This window comes from Vicugna pacos, chromosome 5, assembly GCF_048564905.1.
Source record: "Vicugna pacos chromosome 5, VicPac4, whole genome shotgun sequence".
Taxonomy (NCBI): Eukaryota; Metazoa; Chordata; class Mammalia; order Artiodactyla; family Camelidae; genus Vicugna; species Vicugna pacos.
The window spans coordinates 20,006,796-20,019,355 of record NC_132991.1 but is presented as its reverse complement, the minus strand read 5'-3'; the positions used below and the strand labels follow the sequence as shown (position 1 = coordinate 20,019,355).

The 12,560-nt window shown below is 35.2% G+C and overlaps 1 protein-coding gene across 1 annotated transcript in view; it reads left to right on the top strand.

Moving 5' to 3' along the window:
* LOC102544705 (low-density lipoprotein receptor-related protein 1B) overlaps positions 1–12,560 on the top strand; it is a 316,032-nt gene that overhangs the window by 268,320 nt on the left and 35,152 nt on the right. The window contains exon 46 of the mRNA XM_072962065.1: positions 11,151–11,325. Within this exon, the coding sequence (XP_072818166.1) occupies positions 11,151–11,325 (175 nt within the window). The remainder of the gene's footprint in view (positions 1–11,150; positions 11,326–12,560) is intronic.

Here is a 12,560-nt window from a genome sequence, read left to right as displayed (position 1 = left end):
ATCAAATGCAAATATTTATTTTTAATTTTAATTGTTGAGTGCCTATAATGTATAATATTTAATTAATATGAATCATAATATATATTTTAGGTAAGTTATATTCAGGTAATATATAATTTGAATAAATAAAAATGAATTTATTAATTTTAGAGCATTCATGCATATGATTCAAGATTTTTTAAAAATAATTTCTGTAATGATCCATGAATTTAGAGTGAATATAGAGTTACATGAATGTAAATAGTTGAGATCATTAAAGAAAACAGTCTAATAGAGTTACTTGCTCAAACAGGTAAAGCTATGACTACAAAATGGAACCTATTGGAAGCTGAAAAGTTTCATCTCATTCTATGGAGTGTCCATTTCTGGGAGTTTGGCAGGTCCCGTCTTCCATTTACATGGTGGTCTGGAGTATCTGGTAGTTGAGTCATTGATCCAGCAGCTCAGTGTCTGTTTTATGCAGGCATCAGATATTCAGGGACCCTTTTACTGGGACTTGTAGGCATCTATCTTTGCTTTCCATCTGATTTTCCTCTTTTATCTCCCACCTTCCTCTCCCCATCTGAACACACACGTACACTCCTGCCAAACTTCAGTTAGTTTCAGGAGTGGGTAAAACTGATCTTGATTGATCCTATATCTGCATAACTTTATAACTGCCTTTAAAGTTTTAAAACTAACAAAAAAAAATCAGCAGTATAATTCTTGTTCTCTGCTTTCTGAATTGCTCTGCTTTCCAAGGGGCAGTGCTCATTCATTAATTCAACAGATATTAATAGAGCATCTAATACACCCCAGCCACTGAGGCTTGATTTAGTCATCTGTTCTCATGGTACACTTCAGTATTTATAAATAGTATGCAAACATACATCAGGTAGTGAGAAATGAGATGATGAAAAATAAGGCAGGCTAAATTATGACCCTAATACTGTTTGAATAAAGAAAAGAATCAGGGGGCTATAGAAACTAAAACATATTAGTTACTATATCAAAAATGTATTGCTATGATCTCTTTTTGTACACTGGATACATAAAAGAGCAATGACTTAATCTCATTGCCTTAGGGTTGAAACAATTTGCAAGGATGTTTTTGAATAACAGTAATCTTTCTAAATAAAAACTGTGTTGGATTAAATATTTTTATTGATTAATTACGGTAACTCAATGCATACTTCTTTCTAATCATGTTAACATTTAAGTGCTACTAATTAACAATAAAATTCATGATTTTCTGTAACCTTTGAAATATTATATAAGTAGAAAGCTGATTTTGTATATAAATAATCTGTTTTACTTCTACACAGCTGACCTAAAAGGAAACTTGTGCATTTGACCAGGGGAAATCTTTTATAGTTGGCTACACATTACTCTGCCAGATGACCTTTTTAAGATAACTTTCTCAATATTTTAGTGAACTCTGATTAAATAGTCACCACTTCTATATCATCTGCTATTTCTTCTTCTTGTTATCACACCAGTGTGAAAACTTCTCTCTGTATATCTGTATCGATATTGACATATTGAAATGGAGAGATACATATATTATGTGTTTTGCAAGATAACACATTGAAGGAGAGCTAGGAGGACATTACCCATAAGTATATCGGAAATTATTACTTTAACATTTAGATATGAAATGAGTAGCTTGGAAGAAAGAAAAAAGTAAGGATGAAAGGATGAAAAGGAGAAGAGAAAGTGAGAGAAAGAAAAAATATGCATATGGAAACTGCATGGGTTAGTCGAGGATGGCATCCCCTTCTCCCAGTGTGAGCGAGAACTTCCCTGCCCTCGACTCTGGCTGCAACATGATGACAGTAACTTTCTACAAGAAACCCCCATCTGAGATGATCTTTTCCATGGTCACCTCCTATCAAGCATTCTTCGCCTCCCATTTCTCCATGAAACTCTTTCCAGCTTTCTATAAATAAGTCATTACTTTGCGCTCTGAATTGTCTTTAAAAAATAGTTCCTTGTATTGATTAACTAAAATATTTTCTTGATCTTGATTTTTTTTTTCCCAACCATGTTAGCCTTGAGGTTCTATCAAAGTAGAGGTACTCGTCTGAGGGCATGGGCAATATTAATGCAAGAGTCTACTATTAACATAGTAGACATTAATAAATTTTATTAGACTGCAATTCATTGAACCTTAGCCCTACTCAGTGTCCTGATAAAGAAATTAGGACCTAAACTTGGTAAATGGTTTGTTTATGGTGAGAGCGTTTCTCCCTATATGTGTATGTTTCATTTTCATTCTGTTTTTAAGCCACCATATGCTTATTCACTTACTTAGTTTTGAGTTAGTTAGCCTCATCTGATAAATCGCATTCAGCTGTCATCTGCAAGTCAACTTGCTTACAAGTGTCTTAAATGACTCTCTACTACTTTATAGTTACTTTCTAAAATCTTTTATAGCTGTAATTTTTTAACAATATAAACTTGCTTATCTATTATATATATATATATATATATATATATCTGCAAATCTCCAACTCCCAGTTTATCCCTTCCCACTCCCCTCCCCCATGGCAACCACAAGTCTGTATTCTATGTCTGTGAGTCTGTTTCTGTTTTATATATAAGTTCATTTGTCTATTGTTTGAAATGCTTTAAAAATAGAGGAATACTCAACCCAGAACATTGTTTATAAACAAGTTATATTGGTTTCTCTGATATTTGAAAAAACATTGCCATTATAGTTTTATGAGTTCATTTTTGACTGTTGCTAAAATTATTGATACCATCATTGTTAATATGCATTTTGAAACAGCAGTCTGTTGACAATTTAAATGCTGGTACTTTTAAAATCCCATTCATTATGTCTCACTCAAATCAAAGTTTTAAAAACTTGGCATTCTGAATTTTATATTTTCCTTCTACTTGGATACTCAGAGATGGCACGGTTTGCTCAGAATAGATTATATTCTTTTAAATTTTGCATTTTTCTCTATAAAAATATTTGGGATATACTTCTATTTTTAGTAATAAATTAGAAAATGCTAATTTTCTTAGACATGCTTTCCTGATGAAAATTTATCAGCTCTAATCAGAGTTTTGTACACATTTTTTCCCTAGTGAATATTTAATTGGCATACCTGGATTCAGTGTTTGCTTACTTTATTAAACTCAGCTCTGAAATTGGAAGATATATTTAGGACTATGCAATAACTTTAATTATTTAAATGTCTTAGGATGTCTAAAACATTTGAGGAATGTGAAGAATACATTCTAGTATGTCTTACATTTCTTTTGGTTTCTTACTATGATCTTTTGAAGACAATAATCATAAAATTCTAAGCAAATTTATATGTTACTTTATCTCTTTGCCTCCTAAACCATGGTAGATGAAAAATTGACTCTGGAGAAGGAAATGCCACAATCACTCTTCTTAACATTTTAAAGAATATTGAAACTTTTCCAGAAAACCTTCTAAGTGTTCTCATCCTAAATTAGATGTCAGTAAATGGTGACACTCAGGCATATCTTACTTTGTGATTTGTGGCTGTTATTTTGGTTTCTTATTTGTCTGGAGGGACTCAGAGCTAACCGTGCCTGATACTGAATCGATCACGTGGATAGTTCGCTATTCCCTTCAAGGAAGATAGTCCAGTGCTGCAAACCAGTTATCAGTGGTTGGAGAGGCATATACTCAGCTTGGGTTAGGGTGGGAGGCTGCAGATGGCCTGTGAAATGCGAACGTTTGGAGAAGTAGGAGTCCACACGGAGTTCCTGAGCTCTGAGTGTGCAGGTCATGGGAGCATCAGGTAAGCTCTCATGGGCCCTGCTACTTCAGGGTCTGTTAATATTCTGACTGATGGTTGCACCCTCAGATATCTATGTAGATGGAGCCCTGTTCAGTTTTATACCCCTGAGGGAAAAAGAACACCAAAGATATTCAAAATTACTTTCTGGACTTTTATTTTTCCCTAAGCACATGTGTAATTAAATTAGAAAAATAAGAGCTTATTCTCTAGAGTTAGGCTTATTGGGGTTTGAATTTCAGCCCTCTTGCTTATTCTTGTGTCATCTTTGGCAAATTACTTAACTTCTCTGTACCTCAGTGTAATCACCTGTAAAACAAGGATAATACCACATAATGCTGAGACTAAAACAAATACATATGTCTGGCATGTAGAAGAGAGCTAAGAACAAGTGTTTATCATCATCATAACCATCATTTCCATCATTTTACTCAAAGCAGGCTGTAGCTGGCCTTTTGTTGAGGATGGATGGGTGAGGAGGGATTCATGACATAATTTAGGCATATTTAGTAATACTGCCTCTCTTCAAAGATGGCCCAAGGGCACCTTGGAGACATTAGTCAGGTAACTCCAATGAGGTCACAGTGTTAGCTAGAGGAAGGACTAAATTTAACCTCCAAGTCCCTCGTCCTGGCCAATGATTTTCTTTCTTTTTATTATGTCACCCTAGTGTAAGTATTCATCAAAAATTTATAAAATACTGTTGTTGGCTCTTCTGGAAATCCTTCTGCTTTTTATACATACATGGAAGCAACCATAAACCTCCCCACAGGGAGAATATTAGCAAAAGTCATAGAACCTACTGCTCCTGAGACACGATTAAATAACAGTGAAGGTGGAGCGTGACTTGTACTGAAACCGGAGCTTGGTTGTAGAATGCTGGGGGTATGTGCTGTGGATTTACTTAGTCTGTATGAAAGTAACCCCATCTTACTTTTAATTTATTATTGTGTGTGTGTGTGTGTGTGTGTGTGTGTGGTCTTAAATTATCAAATGCTTACTTAAATTATGAATCTTAAAACAAATTCACATATTTTTTAAAGGCCAGGTCAAAGTTCATTGAAGGAGAACAACGGATATACACATATGTGATTGTATAATTTAGTCTCCCCTGTATGACCGTTCTGGATCACCAATTAAAGGCCCTCCAGGTTCCCCATTATTCTTACTGAGTATCTTCAGCTCCTGTTCAGGTGGTGTATTTTGGTTTGGTTTTCTTCTCTTCAAATAAATTTCACACTTCGCTAACTATTACGATGTGAATAGCCCAGTTGCAAATATGGGTTAATAGCTAAATGGTCTTGGCAATTACTTTTCAATAGAAAGAAATATTTGGGAAAGAAGTAAAATACAACTAGAGATTTTATAGGCATCTGGCTGTCCATGAATATTCATAAACCTGTATGTTTACCCATACATGCACATTTTTATGCAGTCTATTAAGATACTCTAAAAAATATTAAAGGAAAAAGTATTGCTTTGTATTTCTGGCAGCTTAAAAAGGAAAAAGAAAAAGAGAAAGAAAGAGAGAGAGAGTGCAATAATAATCTCCCTTGAAAATTACTCCATTTCTGTTGCAGAAAATAGCCATTCACTTACTCTCCAGTTACTATCTGCCTAATTATCATATGAATACTCTGTAATTATATATCCATCGCTGTCCTTTAGATTGCATGTTTGTGTTTGTGCTGCTATGCAGTTCTTAGTGTAATTACCCTACAGAGGTTATAACAATTTTTGTATTGTGAATATAAAGTGTTATATAATTTCATGGTAATCTCTACTTTCTTAGCACAGATTAATTACATTTCATTATTGCTCCTTCTTATCATATGCAGAACATCTCAATTGTTATGCCATTCAGGTCACTAAAATGTTCAAAACTGATGAGATGGAGTGTTCCATAGAAAGGAAGATTGTGTTGATAGTTACGTATGTTGGCTCTTGCCACAGTGGACATTATTCAGATCAATTTTAGTTGCTTTTTCCTTCTGGTGTTAACCTTTCAGTTGGGTTGTCAGCTCTCTGAGAGCTGGTGTCCTGTCTTGTATGTCAGGTCTCTTCTCACAGCTCGCAGTATACAGTTAGGAACATGCATGTCCTCAGCAAATAATCAATTACACATCCACCACTTCCATTTTATCTTCACAGCTAAATTACTTATGTTGTTCATAATTAGATCAACTCTATTGTTCCACCTGCTTTCATTTCCCTAAATTCCAGACTGTCCCTGTTGGACACTGATTGGCCAGGCTGACTAGACTCTCATCTTCAGCCTTCAGTCTCCATCTTTTACGTTCAACCCTTCCCTAGTTCACCCTCTTTAACAAAACGCCTCTGTCACCTATGTTCTCTTCTAACCTATCCCCTTTTGGTCTAAAACAGTTTTTTTTCCTTTCTCTCAGTTCCAAAATTTATTAAGTTACACTTAAAATTTGAAGAAAAAAAGTTGGTTCTTTTTGTTGAGGGAAAGAGGGGTGTGTGTGTTTGTGTCTATGTCAATGTGCCCAAAATTGAAGATGGTCCCTTTGTGGCACACCTTGGTGTTAACCAACCACCAACATTCCTAACTCTCTTTTCTTTTGGGAGGAAGTCTTTTTATTTAGATTTGTCTACTGCTTCATAACCAGTAACATTTCACTTAGTCAAAGCTGAAATAGGAAAAAAAGCAGAAGGCTATGAAACTTCTGTGAAGGTAAGTTCACACAAATGATTGATGGTCATAGTGACAGATGATTCACTCATAAAATACCAATATATTTTATTTAAGAAAATGCAGATCTACCTTATAGAAAGATTACTTTCAAAAATTGTTTCAAAGCAGTTTTGATGCTTAAAGTGGTAACCTGCATGGAGTAATCATTTTCAGTGCTCTGGGATAAGGAAACTGTTCTTCCCGTGATGATTAAACTTCTTTCTTCATTTCTGAGCTTTTTAGAGATGACTCCTTTGAATCAAAGTGAACAATTGCATACCAGAGGATCCCGCTCATACAGCATTCTTCTTCATACCTTGCTGTGTGTCTGCTGAACTGGGTAGTGCTAATGAACGATTCCTTTTATTAAATAAATAACTTAGGCTTTAAATATGAGTGTGTAGTAATTATTTGAACATATATAGAGAGAAAAGACACTCATAAAAATATGACATATATTTATACAAGTTTTACATGAATGCTTTTAATTCAGAGTGGATTATAGCTGAGAAGAGAATGAGAGGGAAATTAGGTAGCCTTCGTATGACTTCTTACACGTTTCTCTTAAGATACTGAGACAGTTGCAAACAACATGGACTTCAGTTGAATCTTCCAATTTAGAAATAGGCAGCATCTGAAAGAAAACCAATAAAATGCACCTAAGCCATGAATAAAAAAGAAGTAAGCAGCACTATCAGATATTTCAAACTCTTTCCCAGCATTGCACATAGCATCTAACATGATTAAACCTGAAAAAACAGAGCACTTGAAGGAATTATTTTGCTTTCCAGTATACAAGTATCCAATGCTATGTGATGGTTTAAATATCAGATGCTAAACTCCCCTATTAAGTAAGATCTACATTCTCCTTTGTTCAGGAATCTTTTAGTTGTAATTGAGTAAATAGGGAAGATTTTAAGACAAAGAGAGAGAGGGAGAAGGAGAAAAAGAAAGAAACAAAGAGAAGGAGAGAGAGAGAGAAAGAAAGCGAGAGAAGGGAAGAAAGAAAGACGGAAGGAAGAGGGAGAGACGGAGGTGGGAGGGAGGAAGAAAATATACATTCAAAGGATTGGGCCCTAGAAATGCTAACAATGATGCCCCAAACAACCCAGCCAAACATATAATTCAGCAACTTCTACATGCTCCACATCTTAAGCTTAATAGTGAGAGAGAGTCAGAAAATGTTTCTGGGTAGGCACTGGGAAGCCACTCTGGCAGGGCTGGAGTATAGTGAGCAACTCCCTGTCCTTGAACTTCAATTTAGCACAGAGTGCTAAGCATGCAAACCGGGGAAATGAAATCTCTTCCATTTAAATATCTGTAGAGAAAGAGTTCTGAGCCTACAATGATTTCTGTGTTATTTTAGGAAGGAGAGCATGGCATGGCTTAATGGCATGCAATTTAGAATTATTCAACTGTAAATTCTAGTATCTGTTTATTTCATAATTTTACCTCAAACATTTCTTTTATATTATTTGGATTCTATTTTCAGGCCATGAGGCCAATCAACTGCATGGAATAACGTACAACTGCTTCAAAAAACATATTAAAAGCATTAAAGGGTGGAGAATTTCCTTTAAAGCATAAAAAATGGACCATGAATTCCCTTTAAAAATACTGTCTGTAAAGAGGAAAACTACTAGCCAAGTTAGCAAATTAACTAGAATTTATAAAATAGTCTCATTGTAGCTTATATGCCATTAAGTTAAAAAAAAAACTTTCTATGGAAGCATAATATGCATAAAAAGGTTTAAAATCACAAGTATACATTTCAACAGATTATCCCCAGGTGTACACACCAGCGTAGACCGACATTCAGGTCAAGAATAAACGTTATAACTACCTCAGATGTTACCTCATGTTCTCTATAACCGTCTCTTCCTTTCTCCTCAAAAATAACTTCTTGACTTTTAAAATCATAGGTTAGTTCTGCTTTTTGAACTTTACATAAATAAAAAGTAGTCTATATATTTTTGTGTCCAGCTTTTTTCTCTCTTGGTATTATTTTTGTGAGAGTCACCCATGTTGTTGCTTATAACTGCAATGTGTTCATTTTTCATGTATCTATTTCCATATAAGTACACATGTATGAACATATGTATGAACCACAGCTTATCTGTTCTTCTTGTGATGGATATTTGGATTGTTTTCCATTCTTGGCTATTTCTAAAAAGGTTACTGTGCATGTTACGTACATGTTTTTTGTACACATGTGTGCTTTTCTCTTGCATATACAGTGTATTAAGAGTAAAAATGCCAGGTCATAAGGTATGGATACATTCAAATTCAGTAGACACTGTCAGTTGTTTCCCAAATTGATTGAACCAGTTTACATGTCCACTATAGTGTACATGAGTTTCTGCTACTTGTTGTCAATTTGGTGTTTGTGCAACGGTATTTCTTTGGGGTGTTAATTTGTGTTTCCTTGATTACTAATGAGTTACGCATATTTTCATATCTTTCTAATCTTAGCCTAAAACAGATTTAATTTATGCACCAAAATTACTTATAATTAATAAATTGTTAAGTTTTTTTTTTTGACTTTGCCCTTTGGCACTCTAGGTAAGTGCACACTGTTCCTCGCTGTGGTGTGGTATATGGCAATCACCAACCCTCAGAATGGGAACCCAGTTTTTTCTAGTTTCTCAGGGCTTCTCAGTGATGTGGTTATAAAAACAAATTGGCCCAAAATTTTAGGTTGAAAGTTACATTTTAATTAGGGTTCACAAAGTTAGTCAAGAAATAAGCTACTTTAGTCAAGTCAAATCCATTTATAACCATTAGACAATGTCGTCCCTTTGCTAGTCAGTAAAATTGTTTTCAGATTTCTTACATCCCCTAGTTTCTAAATTCAAGTTCCTCAGCCAGGCCCGTGCAGATCACCTGGGCCCCATACCTGCTCTATGGATTGGCATCTAGGGGTGGTGGTGGGCTACAGGGAAAGGCACTGGAATTTGCATTTGCAGATAAGTCACCTGCGTGAGTCTAATGAGTCATCCACTATATGGAAAGGTTTCATAATATGAAGATCTTGGAAAGATACATCAGCTGACGTCTGTGTCCCATCAGACAAAAGAACCAGGACTAAAGGATGAAATTTAAAGTCATTAGAGACAATATTAAAAGAGTTCTCTGTCAGTAAGTCATATCTAGTAACCTAGGGAAAGTTGTTCTTTAAAGATTTCTGTGTCGAATAAGAGATGGTATCAGAAAATCATAGGCTGCTGCTAATACATTCTACATAGATAAACACAGAATTGTGCTGTGTACACTCTACCTGCCAAGCCTAGGACAACTGCAAGTAGATATCATAATAGACAGATAGTAATGCTGACTTAATTTTTAGATCTCCAAGTCTCTCACCTTTTGAAAGTGCTACTTTTCTTAAATATAGCCAAAACCCTTAATAGACTTAAGCACTGAATCTCAATGAGGGTACTTGGCACAATGCAATGGCAAGCATAAGAATGCCTGAAATAAATTTCCATAAATATGAAGTAGGCTTGTCAATAAATTTAAGTTCTGTCTGATTTAATAAGGGGCTAGATAAGTATATAAACATGAAAATTGTAAATTATGTTTTAATTTTTCTCACCCACTATAATTGTGTTATAGCAGGTTAAAGTTTATAAACTGTGATTTTTGTCTCAGCTAATCTCATTTAACATCGCTGCACAGTTAGATAGCTAAATGGAAACTGCAGCTTGTAAACACAAAGTGTGGAATCAATATAATCAGTCCTTCTGCTTAAGATGATTTGTATTATAAATTTCAATATTTTGAAAGTGTTAACTTTGCATATATTGATATGGAAACATATATAAAGATTTGATTGTTTATCACAAGACTGAAGCAGAATGTCTAATTACAAAGTCAGTGTGGTTATTATATTATTAAATGCTCTTTGCTTTGTTACTCATGTTCAAGAGCTATAGAAATATTTGAGGAAGTCTTCCTTTGTAGTTGAGAAAATGGTCTATAATGTTCAGTAAGAAATGTCTTTCAAAGCAAAGAACTCAGACTACAGGGAGGTTTTCCCTCTGACTGGAGGTGAGATTGGGTTCTCACCTAAATACGGACAATAGCCTAGACTTCTGTTATCACTTCCCACCCGTGATGGATCAGTTAGTCTTCCAGTCTGCCTTTCTCCTGGAGTTCCAGGAGAGGCACAAGTCCTATCTACTTACCTGCACAGGCGTTTGGAAATACCTGGACCAGTTCTGGCTCATGTAGAAGGAAGCTTCTTTCAACCACACCAAGAGCTAGTAAAGAGGTAGGGTGCCTCGACTCACCACACACCTCCCTGTTCTCTGGATAAAAAGAGGTGCAAGGAGGGGCAAAGATAAGTGACATCTAAAGAAATCTTGAGCATGTCTGTTTATTTTGGAATGATGGTAATATTGCTCATTAGGAGGAAAATTGAAGATATTTCTGAAAATTTAAACTTCAATACTCAGAACCAAAAGAGTTTGTCACCAGTATTACATCAGTGTAACCCATCTCCTTGTAGCAAGATGAAATGATGCCTAACTCAGGCAAAAAGAGGAATCAAAACATTATTAAAGATTCTAGTTACGTATAATTACAAGGTGCTTTTGTGTACCTATTCATTGACCATTTAGAAATGGTAACATTTATTGTGACTCAAGAAAAATATAATATGGTTTCATTTTTCTGTTGTGCATTCTTTCTAGACGTGTGTCATCACTACTGTGTGAATTCCGAATCCTGTACCATTGGGGATGATGGAAGTGTGGAGTGTGTCTGTCCAACACGCTATGAAGGACCAAAATGTGAGGTTGACAAATGCATAAGATGCCACGGGGGACACTGCATTATAAATAAAGACAGTGAAGATATATCTTGCAAGTAAGTAGATAGCCAGCTTAATTTATAAAAGCATTTGAACCCAAAAGGACACAGCAGTTCAGCAACAAACAGTGAAAACAATGTAAATATGGCAACCATTGCATTCTCTCTCTCTCTCTCTATCTCTCTCTCTTCTTTTTGGGCTAGAGATAGAGTTCAATTCATTTTAATTAAACCAAAACGTATTCAAAACCTATTATGTACATCTGGGAAGTGAACATTTACCACATAAGGATGTGATGAGACCGTTCCCTGTATCCAATATTCCTAATGGTCAGCAAGTGAAAAGTGAGACGCAACATACTTTCAAAAAGCCACATGTAATATTTCTCAGTTAGAACGGCTCAGGCTTTTCATTATTTCATTGTTATTATCAGCAGTGAGTGTTTGCCTTTCTGTTGTTACACAATGATCCTTTGTCAGAGGAGGAAAAGACCTGTCTAGTGGAAATCAAATTATACTTTTTTTAAATCTGACTTTGAAAATCATGATCCAAGGTAAGTAGAAGGAATAATGTAAAATTTTTAAGGAAGCAACTACAATGAAAATGCCCGTGAGATTTTGGTTACATTGCCTTTTGCTCTTTCGCTTGAGGCTCAAGTGAATGGAAAACAGAACATCAGAGGAATAATGCCATTCAGTTTCTATCATGAAACAAATTTATGCCACTGAGGTTAGAGATCACGTCTCACCCTGAACTTCTTTAACAACCTTTTAAGAGAAGGGCTTATAAAGGACTGGACTCGATCACTTGCCTTAGGAGTACAATCAACAGAGACTATGTGATAGGAAAAGTGTGCCTTGAAGTGTTCATGCCACGTCTTCCACTGAGACAGCTCTGTGAGGGTGCAAGCCCTGAGTTATGTGACTGTGCCAAACAAGGCCCAATAAAATTTTATTACAGACAGCATCAACATTTTTTTTCCTTTTATTTACTCTCATTTCAGAATTTACTTTTAAGTATGATTTGTGTTATCATTATAAATGACGTTTACTCAAACCCTCAAATTGGGTCATTTGAAAGTACATTATTTTTTAAGTAAAGTAATTGAAAATATGACTAATTATAATATGTGCCTCTAATAAGTACATAAAAGCAAAATGCGTTTTCATATAAACTACCAAAATCATGTTTGCTCATTAAGCGCATCAGCTCTTTGTGATGAAACTTTAGCGTGGCAGAACTTCATTTCAATTAGTGGGCGTACATTTTTCTTTATGTCCAGTGTACCACG